Raw genomic sequence first — 20,156 nt, forward strand, 5'->3', positions numbered from 1 at the left:
TAAAAGTGTAAACAGAGGGAAATTATTCATAATGAACCCCAGATGGAACAGCACATTATAAGCCACTGGCCTTTCTGAATACGCACTGCGGTTCAGAGCAAAGTGGCTGGAACTCCGTTTTGATCTATTTCTGTGATAAAAGGTCACAGAAAATGTGAATTGAGGTGGTGTCAAAGTGTGCTTTGGTGCTCGGGAGACGGCAGCACGTACTGCACAGCTCAAAGAGAACTTTGTAGTCTTTTAGAGACTTAACTAATGCATTTTTGCATTTTTCCATTTTTCTCTGCCAGAGCGCACAAATGTCATTCCCTCCAGAAAGGCAGGCAGTTACAATGAGGCCTGGAAGGTAAAAGGCTAAGCAGAAATTTGGCTTTTTGGAACATGAATTAAAATACTGTCAGTCTGTCAAATAACCTATCAAGGTGCTCTAGGGAAAAATCTGGATAAAACACAGGCACTGATATTTTTGGCTTGGTATAGTTAAAGCTGAACAGAGATCAGTATTTGATCTCCAAAGGAAAGTAAGTGGTGGAGCGAAAGATAAATTACTCTTTTTAAGCTATTTGAAAACTCATGTCTAGTGGCTTTTTTTGCTGGTGTTATTAAATACCTTTTAGAATTTACCACGTCCCCTCCATTTGGCTTCCCCGTTGTCTTTGTGTAGCTGAATTTCTGTATGCCAGTACATTTGGATGAAAGAAATTTTGCGGAGATTTTCTAAACAATGAAGTAAATTTAACATTGTTACAGGCTTCATGTTTTATAATCAAGCCAAAACGATTTGAAGACGTGATTTGGATATGGGCCATAAGATGGAGTCACGGATCTGCAGAGGAGAGAGAGTATCTTGGATAATCCTGAAGATAAGCTATGAATAGCTATTTCATAAGGAGTTAACTTGTGGTTTAGCTCAAGACTTTGAGGAAATGCTGTTGGATAGCTGTTGGCATAAGTATTTTGAAAAATAAGTACTTGATATTTACTCAACATCTCCGCTTTGTTGCGGAGATTATTAAACTCTTGAGTTTTAATATGTTTTTCGGTTTAATCTTAGCTGCCGTAATATGCACCTTTTGATCTGCTTTTCATGCAGCTCTAGTGTTGAAATGTTTTTTCTAATTAATGCCCTAAGATGTGCAGTATGAAATGAGTTAGTTAAAAAAAAAAAAAAAAAAAAAATTAGCAACGCAGCAAACTCTTTCCAAAGTACTGAAAGAAACAGGTTAGTATGGAATCAAAAGTTACTTCCTTTTTGATTCATTCTTTCTATTCAGCAATTTCAGTCTCCTCTGAGAAATGGAATAAATTTCGGCTTATTCTGACCAACATTTACTGTAGTTTTTTTATCTGGTTATCAAAAATGTTCCAATTTATAGCCTGATTTTCTTGATGTCTCTGATGAGGAGGAGTCTCTAAACATCCCCCAAATTAAGATTTTTTTTTGATGTGTAAATAGATTTACTTTTCATTGGCTAGTTTTTCATCACTTTCTGTTAAAAATGCATGTACTATTGAAATACAAAACTTTTAGGGTTAGATTTCCTGTTTTCACAAGCTAGACGGCTCGGCACGGTCTTATTGCTTCACTGCTTCTGCTCACAAGGATCTGCTGCCTCTACTAGAGTGCTTGTCAGCTCTGAGAAGACAGGGGAAGAGTGCAAGTCAAAGATGACTGAGAGAAGGCTTGGAGGAGGGAAAGGAGATGGATGGAGAAAGTGGGACAGAGGGGTCTTGATTCTGTGGCAGAATACATCTGTGTTACATCTAGTACTGCCAAGAGAGCTCTCGTATTGTGCTTATGCCTCTACAGCCCAATGATAAGTTCTACCCAAGTGACCTAAAAAAGGACTTTTGTCATCCTACGGTTCTGCCGTAGTTAGTGTTGGTCATCCCAGGTCTGCAACACGATCTCTCACCACACGTTACTTGTTACAGGAGCGGAGCAACAGCATTGTACAGAGGGCAACTCTTTCATTAAAAGCCTCCCAAAAATTGCTGACCAGTATCCTCACCCTCCATGTTCTCATTCTTCTTTTGGTAAGCATGTAGGGTGGGCATGAGGCGCTAATTACTGATGCTGGAGCTGCAAAAATCATAGCCAGAATTGCTTGTCGCGTGGTAGCTGGCTTGCAGCTTGCTAAATACGTGTGTTGAGCACTACAGTACATTTTAGTGTGGAGCGCCGTTTCGTGCACTGTGATCTGCTAGGAGCGGGAAACTGGAACGGCAATAAGGAGGTGGATATAAGGAGGTGGCAAGAAAGAGTTGTCAAATATTTAGAACTTAGTCCCTGAGCAAGGAATACGTTTAATTCAAGCGGGGTTCTGTTTGGCATCCCATGGTGGATACAAAATCATCCCCTCATCCATGCAGCCAAGCATCAGCACGGTCAAGTGATACAGGTCCAAAATACTGGGTAAACACAACTCCTTCACCTGTTTAGAAGCAATAAGCTGAAGTGAGCTACTGATTTTTATGGTGCAAGCTGCTTAGTCCAGAGCAGGTGCAAATTACATTTTTCCCTAGGAGTTGCAATCAGCAGCTGATCAGCACAACCCGTGCTCGAGTGAGGCAGGACGCTGAGTTTCCCCGGTAGTGTGTAGCCCTTAGTGCGGCAGAGCACAGAGGGCTGGGTTTTGCCTATAATGTGGAAAAGTCTTCATGTAGTCCAGTAACATGTCTACTGTACAACTTAATTATATTTATTCTTGCTGGAAATTATCTGTGTGGTAGCCTATCGCTGGATTGCTAAATGATAGCTTTAGCAGTAGCTATTAACTTTCCAAAAATACTTCAGAATACTCTGTCGTGGTTAAACCGCTTCTCCTCTGAAAGTTCGGTTGTTTGGCAAAGTTCAAAAGCGTTCAAAATCCCATCTGGATCCAATAATATGTCTCAACTGGGAAGAAACTCTTGTATTGCAACAACCTTACACGCTCAAGAGCCATAGGAAGTCCCATCCCTGCAGGATCTATAACCCAGTCAACATCTTTCCTCCCCTGAAAAACGTATGGCAGTGCTGCCGCTTTGTAATGCGAGAGGCCACTGCTGAGCAATACAAGGCACCTGCTCGTTCCGGGGGGGGAGCGTACTTTGTTTCACGAAAATGCCTGCCAGTTAAAGCAAAGCAAAAGAGCACGCCAAAATCAAACAGCAGTTGGAAAGATTCTCTTGTAGTAACTCTCTTTTATTTTACCATAGATTTTAATGACACTGATGTATAATGTAAACGCATGTCCAAAAGAAAATGAGTTGCAGATAAGTATGTGATGTAACGATACCTCTGAATCAAAATATGTCTACTGCAGTAAGCTGATACGTGCTATAAAATTTGCGTCCAGCCGAACGCAGACTAGTGTGTGACTGGAAAATAGACTAAGGCTTAAACTTTGCTGTTGACTCTCAGTCTTTCCATTAAAGTTGAGAATAAGGAAAGAAGAAAAATGGCTGTATGCTAAATGGAAAGAATTTGAGTTTGTGTGTTTTTCTTTTGTTTTCCTGCTGACTGTGGTTGCTGTCTTCTCTTCCAACCTCCCCCAGATTCCTTCATGACCATCAAAGTAGGTTCATATAAAGCATCAATTTTACAAAGTTGTGTAAAAGTTTTCTTCCGTATCTGAGCTCGTGAACTAGAAATCAGACAAATAACTACAAAGAAAAACATTAATTACAGATAAGCTGCCCTTACCAAGCAATCAGATCACACTGCGTTTTATTTCAGAATTTGGGAGCGTGGTCAAATTCAGCGTCTTAATCTATTATATGGTGAAGTTTGGAGCTGCAAAGTACAGAACTTGATTCGGTTCCGATTTCTTCCAAAATACATATGTCCAACTGTTTTGGATTTGTCTTCCAGGCTCAGTGCTTTTTTATCTCTTTTTTCTTCCCTATGTCTGCTCAGTCCAGACCGTGTCTGAGATGAACACCAAGTGTGGTGGGTATGAAAAACAGACACTGAACTGTATTGATCTTGTGACTAGAAGGCCAGAAAAAAACACAGAGTGATTTTGTGTCCCGCACTTCAGTTAGAGAATCTCCTTTTTTTTAATTATGGAAAAAACTCAGAAGCTTTGGTAATGGGGGAAAAAATTCAATCTTTTTTTAAATTTAGCTTGTGCTTTCATTATTTTTCTGTGTTAAAATAGAATACCTGCAGATGAGGTTGAGGTTTATGCCCATTATTCATGTATGTGATATTGCCTAATGAAATCAATAGTTACAAGTAGAAGAGAATAATAGTTAGAAATACATTTCCCTGACTAGTCCTTCCTTTACTTTTCCTTCTCGAGCGTACGTAGTTATAACTTTGTCATGTTACCTTTCAGCTTTTTATTGATGCTACACTTAAATATTTTAGCTGATGCACCTGAGTTCTTATATCAAAGACTTTTAGCCCAATAAAGTCATGTGACTTTAAACAGTGGCTTCGTGGGAAGAAGTATCAGTATTTAAACATTTGAAAATGGAATGTTCTAGCCACATTTTAATTTTTCAAGTATTTTGACCACTGCAAAATGTAAATAGATGCTGCTTTTTCACCTTCAGTATGGGGCAGTGTCTTTACAGATGGATTTATACCTTGATATGTATGGGGTAATTGAATACCGTGTGCCGTAAGATTGCCCTGCTGACACCACATCTCTCGCAGGACGATTGTATGACTGAGATGGGAAATGCTTGTATATGGTCATGAGATTTCTTATGTTTCTTAGAGCTTACCATTAGGGGGAATGTTGCATGGAAATAAATGGCAAGAAAAGAAAAAGTATTATTTGCAGACCTTGAGTCGTTTGGAGGCTTTTAATTAAGATTCATGTCTCTCATTTTGGGGCCTGATTCGTTCTTAAGTGGATGTCAGTGTAAGTATGTGTATGGCAACCAAACGAAGAACGCTAATTCTGTTGAAACAAAAAGCACCGTTGTTCTGAAGTCACCGATTCCTTTCCGGAAATTATTGGGTTACTTAGCATTTTAGACTTTGTGAACTGTTAAGCAGTTGGGTTTATCTGTTTTGGGACTAACCTGTGTCAAGCTTTACAACCTTGTCCAAATGAGTTGATGTTTATTTCTTCGCCTCTGTCCTTGTGGTCAGCTGTACTTCATTTTCCAACAGCACTGCCTGCTTTTTTATTAGTATTATCTTTTCTACAGATATATTTATGTAATGACCCGTTGGGTAAGTTCATGGCATGACATACAAAGAATTTGAATAAAATGATGTTAAACCTTATTCAGTTGGCAGCAAAGTGAAATGTTAACTCAGATGCAATCTGATGAACCGTGAATGTTGGTCACTTCTTGGTTTGAAATAGCTGCTTCTCTTCCAGGGTATTCCAGAAGATTTGCTGTTTTTTTATAAGCATATTGAAAAGGGCGGTGAAGTGTTTCGAGTTGACCATTGCCTCCTGCTGTACCGTTACCATCCCCAGGCTGCAACTCGTTCTGTTCTAGAGTAAGTTGCGTGTTTTTGTAGCGCATAAAAATTAGCTTCACCTTGCATGATTGACAACAAAGATGAGATGCTGAATCTCTTTTCCAGACATCAGGCAGTAGAATACCTAGTATGTTTTATTGTTTTTTTAAAAAAAGACCAAACAATGAGCATATCGTATGCTGGTAGTAGCCTGTTTTGATGGTTGGAGATTAGCTTTCTGTTCTTTTTCCCTGTAATCTGCTTTTGAAGAACATACTGTAATGCATGAATTTGTCTCGCCTCTATACTTGGCAGCCTTGCAGCATGCAATAAGCACAGAACTGATGTGCTCAAAGATATTTCCCTCCTCATCAAACCAAAGTTAAATCACATGCCAGGTCGCCATTTATAGTGCTCTACTTGCAGTGTGGATGCAAGGTCCTCCAGCCATTAGCTCTCTATCCATGCGTGGTGGGTTGCTCAGGGCTGGCGAATACCACGAATGTCTTTACTGGTAAGGCACAAAGTGGACGTATGATCGTAGAGCTGTAACGAATCGCAGCGAATCATACACCACTCATTCTCTTTGTCGTGTCCATTGGTAATATAGGCACATGCTGCGTGATCTGCATGAAGAGAATTATATCTGAGAAAAAATACTAAGAAGTTGTTTAGTCTTTACAACTGTTCTTGAAATAATTTCACAATAGATATAAGAGTAATCGAGCATTTGGAGGATTGCACTACAGCAGTACTATTTTCTCAGCTTCCAGTTACCATCCCCTCAACTGCAGCTCTGTAGCTGAGCACATGAAATCTCCCAGTCTGCCTGAATAACCTCTCTGGTTATTTAAAGCACCCGAGTTTTAGCCTCACCGTAGATTGAAAACTCTTCACGTGTCTATGTATCTTGTCTGCTGAACGTGGCAAAAGCAAGCAGTGAAGCAGTAACTTCTTCAGCGCTTTGAAGGCAACTGCTAGAGCGTGTCTGAAACATGCCCCAGTGGTGAAATTTTGTTGGAGTATTTATACTACGAGGTTTCTAATATATGAGGTTTTGCTTCACGTATTTTCTTGCCGTGTGGAACATAATCTAAGAAAATGTATATTTTAAAGTTTAATTTCAAAAAGAGCTATCTTAGTTTAAAAAATTAAACAGAACCTTTTGTATTAACAGCAAAAGCCTACTTGAGAAAAATTAATAAAAACTAAACTTCTCATCTGATAATTTGCAGCCCTCTACTCATATATTTTATTTTCCTGTTTTGAAAGGTTTAAAACATCTACATCAGATAATGAGGTTTGAAAAATACCTGTGGTTGTTTAGGAGTAATTATCTGAGGCACGTCTATGTACGTCTTGGCCTAGCGCTTTTACAGTGCTGTTTTACCCTGAAATAAAATATTGTTAAGTGACTGATAGGTGATTCCTCTGCATGCTCACCTTAGCCCTCAGAGATGCTTTTCCCGATCACAAGTCCTGCAAGCTGAGCCTAAGTCATAATAAAAAAACCCTGTTCTTTCTCTTCCTGTGTATTATTATTAATGAAGAGTTATGTAAGTCATACTGTTCACTTAGAAGTTCTGCACCGGAATCACAATGGTAGTTAAGTAAACCATTTTCCAATTAAGCAGTAAGATAAATACACTTTTCAGTCAGTCCTGCTTGTATGGCTCTGGAGAACTGACTAATAAAACTACTCTTTTCATGTGCATGTTTAGTTATAAATTACTATATTACTGTATTACTGTAAATACTGTAGTATACTAGCTAAGTATCATACCCGTGGTTAATACCACTATAGATCTGTGTGTGTATATATGTATATATGCATGTATAGTGTATAGGTGTGTGTATGTATGTATAGTATATATGTGTGTATTCATACATAAAGTCATTCAACTCGGAAACATTCGTTCAAAGCAAAGAGAAGATGCTCTTCAGATCTTGTAAACAAATATGAGATAAATTATTTTCCTTTTATTGATCTTTAAATATAAGTTGTTCTTCCTGTTTTTGTGCATGATCCTTTTGGCAGTTAGTTGCAAACTTTTCAGCCGTGCATCACGCTAGAAATCTTGGAAGATTGTTGCTTATATCTGTGGGAAAACATTTTATCCTTGGAAAGGAGTTTGTTCTGAATTTCCTGCAAGCTGTTGCTTATTCGGATCTACAAGGTTGTGTGGCACAAGCACCCTGAGTTGCAACACTGTGAGAACGTGGAAACGCTGTAAACTGTTTCAGATGTGCAGTTTGCATGTCCAAATTCGTGCCTTTCTTGTCTCGTTCTGAGAAGTCAGGCTAGCCGTTCTTCCTGTTGGCTTTCTGTTGCTAGTACTGTTTATAATGTTTTGTGTGAACTTTCAAGTATGCAGTTGTATAATAGCTCTTTTTATTGGCTTGTTCCCCTGTTTGTTGCCTAAGTTGTAAAGGACTGGCCATCGTTTGTTTCGAAGGACTTTAGGGTGCGTTGTTGTGGAAAGAGCAAAAGGGGGTTAATGGACTCATCACAAAGGTTTAAGTTTAAAGTTTAAATTGGGTCTTTGCCAGTTTGCCTCGTGGTCAGCCCAGCTTACTTGATGGGTGTTGTACCTTTTCTAGAAGTCTTTTTTTTTAGTGGTGTGTTTTCTTGGGGCGGGTTTCTGTGACGTTTTCCCTTTTGACATTGGCCTACGTTGTCTTTGAATGTTCTGAGTTAGCCTAAACCCGGCTCTGGGAGCAGTAAACCACCAGCCAGGTTAGCGTCTTGGCTGAGAGCAAGATGATGCTTATAAGAATTTTGGTTGGTTTGTTTGTTTGTTTTTAAGCAGTTTATGCCTAATTTCAGTCTTTAAAAAGGGAAATAAGTTTTCAGTAAGCCGCATAATAGGATTTGATGATTGATGCTTGACTTCACACTTTCAAACTTGCTGAAATAAATTTAAAACTGTTTGACAAGCAACATTCAGCTCTTTATTTGATGATATATAGTTGTAAACGTTAATGATTTTTTTTAAAAAATCCTTTGCTATGATTAGCATCCTTCTGGAACAAATACCTAGAGTTGAAAGCATCTGTGAAACAGGAAACAAAAACTTATTTGCCTCCTCCCTTACCCTGGAGGCACTGGACTATGTTATTAAATGTTTTGAGTGTGTGCCAGAGTTTGAATGAAGTACAGTCTATATTTAGATTTCATTAGGGGCATACAGATATATAAATGTTCTCAGTGTAATTTTATTTAAAGTCTGTGATGGGTGCATGCTAAATGTGAATGAGCAATACAGGTTTTGAGAAACTTCCCTTCAGTATGGGATTTACAACCCAAAATCCCACACGTTGTATCTCTTGCATCTAAATCATTTTCTCTCCCATTACAGCTTGTATCCTAGGGCTATGTGTACTTTGTGCTACAAAGCTACATTACACTGATCTAATACAATATCAGAGCTGACTTTATAGTGAGAAATATTGTAGTAAGAAAGCTCAGTGTATAATAAAAACATTGTAAAATTCATAGATTTTTATCTTGCCAAAGGGGAGAAAAGGGATCTGTATATAAAACAATGTACTGCTTTGTGAGATGAAAGTCAGCTTGGTACAAGATGAGCAATAAAAAGTTGTACTTGTCTTTATGTACTGTTGCTCATGAAGACAGGCAGCTGGTGTAGGTTGCCAGTCTTTGTAACAGTTTACAAACCTTCGGTCAAGAGAAATTTAATATATGCAGAAAATAGGAATTTTTTTAAAAAAACATTTCCTCTGAGATTCAGGCAGCTCTCTCTTAGGCAGAAAATGTGAAGCATACTTAAATAGTTTACAGTAATTTCATATACTAAGTATTCAGCATGACTATAATATTGTAAGAATTTGTTCTGCAGAAATAACCAAAATTACATAATCTATTAAAACCATCTGGTTTCAGGCACTAGAAGCTTCTAGTGTCGTCTCAGCAAAGGAGAACAGGCATTTACGGTGAAACACCCGCTGGGTTGTTTCAGAGGTACTCCGAGCCACGGGTCTCGTATCGCTGATGAGCATAGGAATGCCTGCTTCATTTCCTGCAAAAACAGATTCGTCCAAAAATAAACAGCAGAGAGAAACAGCGTAACGTATTGCCGCACAGCCAAAATGGAGATGAGGTCGACTGCGTTTTTATCCTCGGTGCCTGCATTTGGCACTTCAATTAAACATAGAAACTAATGACCTCATTAGATTCTTGAAAAGCAAATGGCATTAACATTGATAGTTTCTGTCTTTCTTAATAAGCCTTTCATGAAAAATAGGCCACAATGCAAACCGTGCCTCCGTTAATGACCCACGACCTGAAGATGAACTCGGACATTAATAGAACCTATTAACAGTGTAAATGTAATAACTCAGTGGGACGATATAGTCTAGCAATTAATAAGTTCACATGAAGTTCAACAGAACAACAACTACCCAAAAAAAAAAAAAAATCAGTTTATTCACCAGCATGGTCAAGGTTCAAATGAGATTCTTCATTTCTGAGTTTCCTGTGGATCCTAAGGACCCTGCATTCTGCCTGCAAAACTAACTAGATAAACTCCTGTTCCTTCAGCTCTCGCTCTGCGATTAAAAAGTTCTCTATTCTGCCGTCTCTGGATCCCCAGTCTGGTGGTATTCACCCATAACGTACAACTCGATTGTCCCGTCATGCCCCTGAAAGGGGCCGCGCACTTGGATAGCTCGGCTTCCTCTCTGCTGTCACCTGAGCGGCGTGCAGGACCAGTGCGCGTAGGAAAGGGCAGACATACAGATTTGTGATGTTGCTGTGGACAGTGATCAGCGGCTATAATTTCAGCCCTGCTTATGATATTGGGCTCGCGTTTCTGCGTTTCCCAAGTACTTGCTGTACGTCTCTCTCTGTTCTGCTGATTCACTAGCGCAGCCTCGCCGGGGGAAGGAGGGGAAAGGGAGTCAACAGCACGGAGAAGTTTAACAGAGCTCGGACATTAAATCATCGAGCTTTTATTGCCACATTATCTTTCATTTTCAAAAATAGGAGTGGAGCAGATGTTTCTTGACTCCTGTGTTCCTTCAGTAGGTCACCACGCATTTTAACAGAGCTCCATTGTTGTGTCGTTGGGGTGGGTGGTGTGGTAATGACTACTTGGGCCGGAGGAGCACGCTCCGGAGCCGTTCTCGCCCACTGCATGAATACCCGCGTTTCACTCCTGCAGCAGTTTGGCTCCTCTTCTTCCTTCCAGACTCCGCCGAACTGATGAGTACTGAGGGGCCATGGCAAAGGAGATCTGAGGAAAATTCTCAAAGATTTGAGAATGGTTTTCCAAAGAGAAAAATGTATGCTTCCAGTGTTTCTTTTGTAAAGTAAGAAGGTGACACAAAAAGAAGGAAGCAGAAAAGCAGCGTACTTCAAGTCTTTGGCTCAAGCAGGAGCGTTAGGAGGCAGGTGTCAACTTCCAGAGTCGGAATTTGCATCCCGGCTTCGGGCTGCGGAGAATCTCCTTAACTGAATACAGGCTACAAAGTGATACTAACGGCTAATGGGAAAGTGCAACTTTAATCCTGTCTGACATGGCTAGGGAAAAGCCGCCTGATTTGGGATAACGCAGGGTAATAATACCTTCTGGCTGTTGCTCATGGCTATGAATATGCAATAATGGGAAATCTGAAAATGACTGTGAGAATCTTTTGCGAGAAGCGGTTTGTTCAACTTCTAGATTGTTTCAGGCACTTTCTTTAATCATCCTTTGCACGTTGCTACAGTTCCCATCTGTTGCACCTGCACTGGCTCCTGAAGGATGGGAAAATGGCATTCCCTTATCCCTCAAGGCAGGAATCCCAGTTATCTATTCTGGAAAGATCCAAAAGTGTGGCAAATTAGGTGAAGCGGAAGCCTAAAGGGGATAACTGAAATTCTCTCTTTTGACACTCTGCAAGCTACCTTTTGCTGCAACACGTGAGATATATTTGTGCAGAGCAAGTTTTCCGAAAGAGCAAGCCTGAAATCGTCACTCTAATTAAAGCTCGGTCATGTGGACCTCCCCACAATTCTGTATCTACCTGATGATCTCAGCTGAAACTGTTAGAAGAATTTCGGGGTTCAGAGTGTTTGATATATCTTTAAAGACTTTATACAAATGGGCACACAGAATCTGGGGATGTAATTTTAAAATTCTTTTCTGTTAGCGTTTTCTGGTTAGGATTATAGCAGACATTTTTCAATAACGTATCTTCGTAAGAATTTTTCCTAATTAGCGATTTAAGCAATGAATCAAAAGTGCTGTGTTATGTTGGCTTCATTTACAGAACCTAAAATACGCATTTAAGACAGCCATTTACTGGGGATTAAATGAAGTTATCTAGCAATATTCTTGCATTCAGACAGTGATCGAATCACTTTCGAGTTTATTGGGTTACACATCCTTTAATTTCTGAGTGCAATTCTCCCGTTTCATACTTTCCTTCCACACTTGAGTACCGAATATAACATTTATAGGTAAAACTGCGTCAGGGAATGTACTTCGGTCTCAAATCTTTGCAGGTGATTATTGGCCTCCTTAAATTTGGGACTTCTGTGGAATGTAGGTACCCATCTTCTAGACAGCAAACGCGCGCTCCCTAGAAGCAACCCCTCCTGAACGTGCCTGGGCATCTCTGTAACCAGCTGAAACGTTTTCTGTGTGTCTGAGGGTAGGTGCCCGTGCATCTCGGGTTCCTTGGACTGATGAGGTTGACAAAGTATCTGTCACCTATCTTAAGTTTCTACGTGGTCCAGGGCTTAGAAGTCTTTCTACCTAATTTTGCATTTGTATTGCAGCAGCTTAATTAAAGTTGCGCAGGGGGCGTAACTTGGCATTGCTTAATTTTTAAGTACTCACTTTTGCAGCCTGAATATTCAGTTGACGGTTTTGTTTTGGTACGGTTTTTTTTTTTTTTTTTTTGTCCTGCAGTGTAGGTACATGCATTGTAATCCAAGGTATTCAGTTTTTAATACCTCACCTTCATAGGAGGTTTGTTTTGCTTTTTTATAGATGTTATGTTTCTGTACTCAAAATTAAGCTGCACAATACAGTTTTCTACTGTATTAAACTGACTAGATAAGTAATAACACAGGTTGCTTTATGATCATTATTTTTTAAAATGTTTTGCAGTTTTATGTATTGCTTTTGCTTCAAAGATAGAGAAATAATTGATGGGCGGGTATCACATCATAGCACAACTTATTTTTAGTCTGTGAAGACTTTTAGGCATAAAAATTAGTTTCCAATTTTGAGATGCGTGTGATTGGCTTATGTCTAAAGCTGTGGGTTCTTAACAAAGTCATCATTGCATCATAACAACTGCAGATTTTCTGAGCAGTCATCATAGTCTTGTAACTTTGATACAGTTTTTAAAAAAAAAAAAAAAAATCAGTATATTTTGGATTATAACTGTTCTTCCTTATTAACTTGAATATGATATGATGGTGAGGGCTAGTGCATAGGGACATCTGATTTTAGGCTTCTTCGCAACATCCTTGCCGTTGCTCTTGCTGCGGACTGCAGAGCCTTTGACAATTCAGTTAGCAGGCCTCTCTTGGACAGGAGCTATTTGTTAATTCAAATTTTGAAATATTTTAAGGTTTTTTTTTTTCTCCTAGCATGTAGCCACACAATGTTTAGAAAGATGAGAGTCATGCTGGGTTCTTTCTAATCATTGCTGTACTGCTAATGACCCTGTGAACGTGACTCACATCTCTGTATTAGCTCTATTTTCAGAAAGTTTCCCTACAACTGGCAGTTAGTTAACAATTCTTTTTGTGCCTTGTAAGCTTGCCTAATTCTTCCTTAGCTTTCTTGGCTTTGCAAACTCAAGAAGAAAAGTAACTTGACTGTGTCAGTCAAGTTAACAGAACAGATTCTGAAGTCTTAAGAAGTACCTGTGGAATATAATAGTGTTGTTCTGCTAAAGTCACGTTTCAAAGTAAAATCAGTTTTAAAAACTTTCCATTTGCATCTAAAGAACTAATCTTCCTTTTCAGAAGCTAGCAGAAACTCTAGAATTTCCAGGAACGTGATTCTGGAAAAATACTTGACCTTCCTATTTCTTTCCTTTACCTTTCCTTCTGGGAATATAGCGTGCTGTAATGAGCAGGGGAAAAAAAGGCAAGTGTCGAAGGATGCCAGCAGCAGCTAAAGCTTTGCAGCAGGAATTCAGCTTGTGGTTTCATTAGGAAAGATTTGCAATCAAATCCAAGATTTTTTTTCCGTTAGTTGAAGTGCTGGTGTACAGGCCTGTAGTCTTCAAAACACTGCTTAAACTTTATATAGAGTAGCTATTCTTCTTGGGCACATTTATTTGTATGTGAAGTTCTTTCCAAGTTATCACGCCACAGTCAGAGATGAAGTGCTAAGCAGCCGTATAAGAATCTGGCTGTGCTCAAAAATCTCATGCTCAAGTGAAGTGGGCTCTCTGGAGCTAACTAATAATTGCAGCAGGAATCCATATGTCTCAGTGCTATGATGGTTTGATATTTTTCAAACCATAACTCAGGGCTGTGAAGGAACAACACAAATAAAAACGTAAAATTCCTTTCATTAAGATTTACAGAAGTTTGTTAACAAAACAGTTCCTGTTCCTGACCATCTTCCCATCTGTTCTTCAAGGACAGTTGAGCTGTGTAATATCGAGGAAACTTGCATGCATTTTGATTTTTCTATAAAATGACAAGCTGTACTTGGAGAGGAGAAGGTCAGCCCCTGGTCAGGTGAGCCGCTGAGGTTAGAACCGCTGTGGCTGTCCCAAGGCAACCTGGCTGACTCGTGAACCCTTACTTGAAGCAGAAGAAATAACATTTGCTGTGAACACTTTGGTACGTAACGTGCGTACCCACTTCATATAGTCAGAAAACTGTGGGGCTTAAAGCTGAATTGTGAAGAAAGTATATCAGTAAGGAAAATACCTGCTTCCCAAGACATAGAAAACCATAGGCAGCTTTAGGATCTGACAGGAAAATAACTATTTTTTTTTCCATTAATAAGTTTGAACTAAATTCAGAGAATGACTAGACATTCATAAAAGCATAATCCAGTCATGATTGATTTTTTTTTCAAACAATGTACATCTTGGATCATGAGGTGTATTACAGTTTATAGATTAATTTGTAACATTTATCAAGTATACTGCATTCTGTCGTGCTGAAGCAAATGGAAAAACCTATTTGAAGAAGTGTTTTCAGATGTGGCAGCAAATTAAGTATCTTTCAGAATTTCCTAAAAAATTAAATTGGATTTTCAACTCAAGGTACCTTGTTCAAGAGATGTAGATCAGGGACATTAGTCAGTCAATCCATAAATTGAGGAAATCAATTTATTGTATCTAGAAAACTCCTTATTCTTAACTATGAGATGGAAGTTCCTAGTTAATGAATGTTAAATGAATCCTGAACATTAAACACGTGTTCTTAACAGCAGGCACTTTTCTTTAAAACTATTGTGAACGATGCAGTCGTAAGTATTGCATTATACAGTGGGAATAGCTATTTTAAAAATGTGTGTGATGGATAGTGATAGGAAATGCTCACCAAATTAAAAAAACGTTGAAGTTGTCAAAGAGAATTAATTCAGCCAGCTGGGATGAATGGGCCGTGAAGAAAATGCTTTTCCTGAAGTTGTCTTCTCTTTCTGAAAACACACTTTGTAACTCGTTGATGATCCAAAGTCTAAAGTGTTTGAAGATGTTGGGTGTTCCCTTGTTACTGGTTCCAAAGCCACATGGGTCATCATTTAGTGTTAGTCTAACAGTTGTTTACCTGCACCGCTTGGCTTAAACTATATTGTGAAACTTATTTCACATGTGAAAATATAAAGATATAATTGGACACAGACCAAAAAGAACCAACTTGCTCTCTTTTAAAGCACGTTTTAAGACCTTTTATCAAACGTACAGCTTTTGGAAGCATTGGAAGGTTGTCTTCCAATAAAAAGGCACAATCAGTTATTTATATCACTACTGAATACTACTTTGGAGACTTCCAAATTAAATCACTGCATTTAATTTTGTTTCTCGTGTGTGTGCACAGTCAACAAGTGTTGAATCGTCTGTGAGTGCTGCTTGTTCCGGAGTTGTGTGACTTTGGAGTTCAGTGTTTATTTGTTCCTATACAGTTGTCCATTGATTTTGAGCTTTGAAAAGTGACTTGTTGAAGACTTGGCCTGGACAGCCTGATGTAAAATGACTTTCATTCTAGCATGTAGACATGGGGGTAGACGTGGGGGTAGAATGGAGTTCTGAATTTGAGATTTCAAATTTTTATTGAGCAAGGGGAATGAATGCATGGGCAGATGGAAGAGTACATCTTGGGTTTGGGAGCTAGCTTGCCGGGATATACTGCAGGGTTACAGAGCAGTTCACATGTTGGTTACAGGTAGGTACAAACAGGGTGCTTGGTGGGCGGCTGGAATTGTCAGTGTTGCATTTGATTTCCGCCACCACAGTTTTTCATATTGATGTGATTTTTCTATTTCTTTTTCAAGTTTCTTGAAAATAACAGTTGTTCAACTACAATTTTGAACCTATCCTGATGATCTTTGTTCGAGGGGTTTAAACTCTACCGTTTTTCTAATTGTCCAGGGGAACTATCTGGAACCACCGAGTCAGGTTTCTTGAAGACAGAGTCCTCAGCTACTGGGCGTCGTTCACCATCTGGAACGCTGGCAAACAGGGCAAGAAGCTCTACAGAAGCTTGTCACCAGCTAGTCAGAAAAAGGTGCGCTATTAAGAGTGGGTAAAATTGGTATAAAAGCACTTTCTTCTCTCTCCTATGCCTCCTTGCTTCTTGTTACATAATATAGTGAGGTTCTTGTAAGGTGCTGTATGTCCAAAGAGGTACTAGATGAAGCTAAACATAAATTGGGAATATTCTGAATATTTTGCCTAATGAGTTCCTTTTTTAAAAACGTTGCATTACATATCTCCAGGGTATAGTGTGCATGTAGTGCAGCATATGCACTATTGCTCCTTCCTGCTGCTGTCTCAGACATGCCATGTCACTGTTTATGGCCTGCTGCTGTGTAACTGGACGTTGTAGCAGCTAGCTATGCCAGGTGAGTCAAGAGTAACTCTTTTTGGATGGTATGATACAAAGCTGCCTTGTCCGTGATGATTCATACATCTGTAGTATTTGCCCAGTTCCTAAGTGGATACTAGACGGGTCCTTATCAGAGGCTGAGCAACCTGGATTGTATTATGAGGAGTTGCGTTGTAGCTCCCTGTTGAAAGGCTTGATCCTTTCAAAAAGGGGGGCAAGGAGGGAAGAGGCAAGGAGAGACTATCGTATATGACTATCTAATTCAATTCACAATTAATTTATTTGAAAATGTGGAAGTTATGTTTGGCAATGACAGATTTTTCTCAGGAGAGGTTTGTCTGAGAGTTTAAATACCTTACTTTTATAGCATATTCTTGCATGTAATAACTTTTTGTTAGATAAAGGCTTTAGGGCTAATTTCAGATGGCTGTTTCTTATAAACAGTCACATAACATTCATTTTATTACTGAATGTGTTTTCTTTCCTTAAAAATATGAGTGGGAAGACAGAATGACAAATATATATATAAACCTAATTAATGTAGCGGCCTTCAGACCACACGCGCATACAAAGAAAAGAAAAGAAATGTTTAAACCCATAGTGGAAATTACTGAACAGAAGTGGTGGACACGCACAGGAAACGAGCAGCACCAGAATTCCTGCTCGATATTGCAGTGCCACCCTTCCTCCACTGTCCCCAAAGGGCAGTGGGTGATCTGTATGAAGGAAGATTAAGTGCTGTGTTCCTCCAATGAATTAGTTCCTTTGAAGAGGACAGAACTGTCCATTACACGCGTGGAGTCATCTCGGTGACGCAAGCGCAGCGTGCACGTGACTTTGGGGATTTTATGAAAATGTTCTTTATAAAAGTTAGCTTTTTGCGGAACATTTTGTGAATGCCCCTAAATTACTAGCATCCATTACACTTTCCTGTCCATACAATTATAAGGATTAGGAGATAAGTTTCCAGTGGAAGAGATGCAGACTGTCTGCTAATACTTTGTAGGGATTTTTGAAACGTAGAGTAGAAAACAGGTCTTTGTGGCAGTGTCACACCATCTTAGGTGTTTTTACTTTTTTATAATGTACCAAGCCAAAATGGAAATTGATAATAAGATAGAGCAACTTTCTAGCTTGGGGTTACGCTTGCTGCCTACTTCTATAGGTGACTCATTCAGAACTTCACATCCTGTACAGCAAACACAGTAATTTGAAGATGCCATTGTAGAGAGGATAAAAAGGGCAAGAGAAAAATAATACCGGTTTTTGGGCTGTTTTGCTGTTGAAGAACTGAAGTGTACCTCTCCTTCAGTAAGGAACAACCTTAATTCCCGACTTCATTGACAGTGTGGTTCTAATTAACTGGGATCTTGGCATTCTTTCCAGCTGACCTTTACATAACGTTTGCTTTGGCAGTGCTGCAGACCGTGATATTATTTTGCTTCTGTCAAGGTTATAATTATACATATTCCAGTATGCTTTAGTTTGATACTGAAATATTGCGTTGAACATTAACCCATTAAATACTGAATGCTATACCAGGTGCGTTTAGCAAGCTCATGTGCCAAATGCAGTTGCACTTGCCAAACGTCCACTCCGGTGTGATTCATTTGGCCAGTGTTGTGCAGAAAACGACTGCTAAAATGTAGTTGCATGGCTCTTAGTGTCTTACATAGAATAATCCAACTTTATCCGTTTAAAATTTTGGCATCTTACCTGAAGTATTCAGAGGCTTTCTCAATAACCAGCAAGCATAAATAGCTTCGGAAAGTGACTTATTTCATCCTGAGAGAGATGAAAGGCCTAACTTTCAGATAGCAGATGAAATTAGTCCTATTTGTAGGGATGAAAATGTTTTATCTAGTTGTTCAGGCAAATTAGGGCTGGCATCGTAACCTCCTGGCTTTTCTGAAAGTGAGATCCCAATTCTGCCTACCTCCGTCAGAACTGAAGCGTAAATGACTTCCTCGTGTTTCATAGCAAGGCAATGGCAAAAGGTTATTGAAATAATTAAAGCATCTCAGTCTTCCAAATGCTAATCAAAGGATTATGCTGCTTGAGTTTCAGGAAATAAATTCATAAAATTTGCAGTGGGTGATTCATAGCAGTTTTCCCCCCCTTTTTTTTTTCCCCCCTCTAAAATAATAACACTAAAATAGGCTAGTTAAACTCAGTGTTACGCTTTCCCTCCGAAATCCTTCAGGTATTCTGTGACTAATCTTCAGCTCTTGCCAAGGACTCTAAAATCCCATATGAGCAAAGGTTGTAAATAGTTGTTGCCTCATCTTTTCCAGCCCTGAAAAACAATAAAATACTTTTCCTTTCTCACCCTTAAAAGACTATCTTAAACAAATTTATACATTCAGGTATTCTGATAATTACTAGAATGCTAGAGACTCGGTATTGTTTTGAATCTACAAATAGCGATTAGTCTTGTACTGCAAATGGAGACCCTGGGATATGAATGCATCACTTCTGTAAAACAGCTTTAAAAAATAACTTGAATTAGCTTTAAAAAAAACTTTACGAGAGAATTCTACAAGCATCTTAAGACAAAATATGCTGTATTGTGCCAATACAGTTACCGTTTTGTTCTCTGAAGGTCCAGCAGTATAACACAGTGTGATATTAAAAGGTTTAATACACTTTGAAATGCAAGTAAAATTGTTAAAATAAGCTGTATAACTTAGCTGCCTACGTTTTGTTTCAGTTGGCTTTATATTTTAAGTTGGTTTAGACGCTTGAAAATTTCACCTTTGCTCTGGTTCACTGTTGCTGCATCCATTTACTGAGATTTGGAATCTCCTTAAAAGTCATGGGCCTGGTTTCTCTTGGAAAGTGGAGTCGCAGCAGGTTTTTTTCTTAAACTGGCACTTAATACCCACAGAGAGTATGGGACACATACTCCCAAAAGAAATAATAAAACTTTCAGAAAATGAATATGATACATACAGCTTGTATTATTTGGAATTAAACCTAAGCTCTACTTAGTTTTCTGCAAGGGAATTAATTAGTTGGAACTGTCAAGCTTAGAGAGCATAAGAGAACATCTTTTTCAAAAAAGCGTGTTTCTAGCATTTGTAGATACCTGATAAACGAAGTAATTATATTTCTTATACTGACTAGGCTGTTACGGGATGTTATGAAAAGTATAAAGATGTTACACGCCTAACAACATCGTTTCTTAGAAAACAGAATGTTGGCAGTTCCAGGAAGCGGCAGTCTTTCTTCCTACTAACAAATTATCATTTTAGTATGTTTGGAAAACAGTCCAAATTTGAATTATGACTATGTTAAGAGAGAAAAGGACACCTAAGTAATATGCTCTCTCTTCCTGCAGACATCTGCATGGTGGATAAAAAAAATAACACTTTGTCTCTAGAGAGTTCAGGCAAAAACCCAAGGCTCAGTATTTTTGCTAAACAGCAACACAGGGGGAAAAAAACTATTCAGCTACTAATTTTTTTTTATGAATTAATTACCAGGATCTCATTATTCTTAAGGAAATTCTCTTTCCTGGCTGTCCCCTTCTTGATTCACACAGTTGACAGTGGTTCAGTATTAGCGTTTCTGCAAGAGTGAAGTCAAACAGACCTTTTTTTGTTTAAAACACATCCGTCTTGTCTATAATTTGCAGCTGAGGATGGAAACCAAATGTTTTGGGGATGCTGCATATGCCTAGAGGGTTTCTGAGCTGTCTTGTCTGCT

The 20,156-nt window shown here is 38.9% G+C and overlaps 1 protein-coding gene across 3 annotated transcripts in view; it reads left to right on the forward strand.

Moving 5' to 3' along the window:
- Window positions 1–20,156, forward strand: part of B3GNTL1 (UDP-GlcNAc:betaGal beta-1,3-N-acetylglucosaminyltransferase like 1) — a 137,517-nt gene that overhangs the window by 103,507 nt on the left and 13,854 nt on the right. For all 3 annotated transcript variants that reach the window (XM_068913435.1, XM_068913434.1, XM_068913436.1), the window contains 2 exons: window positions 5,328–5,452; window positions 15,992–16,127. In XM_068913435.1, the coding sequence (XP_068769536.1) occupies window positions 5,328–5,452; window positions 15,992–16,127 (261 nt within the window). The remainder of the gene's footprint in view (window positions 1–5,327; window positions 5,453–15,991; window positions 16,128–20,156) is intronic.

Source organism: Struthio camelus, chromosome 19 (assembly GCF_040807025.1).
Source record: "Struthio camelus isolate bStrCam1 chromosome 19, bStrCam1.hap1, whole genome shotgun sequence".
NCBI classification, from domain to species: domain Eukaryota; kingdom Metazoa; phylum Chordata; class Aves; order Struthioniformes; family Struthionidae; genus Struthio; species Struthio camelus.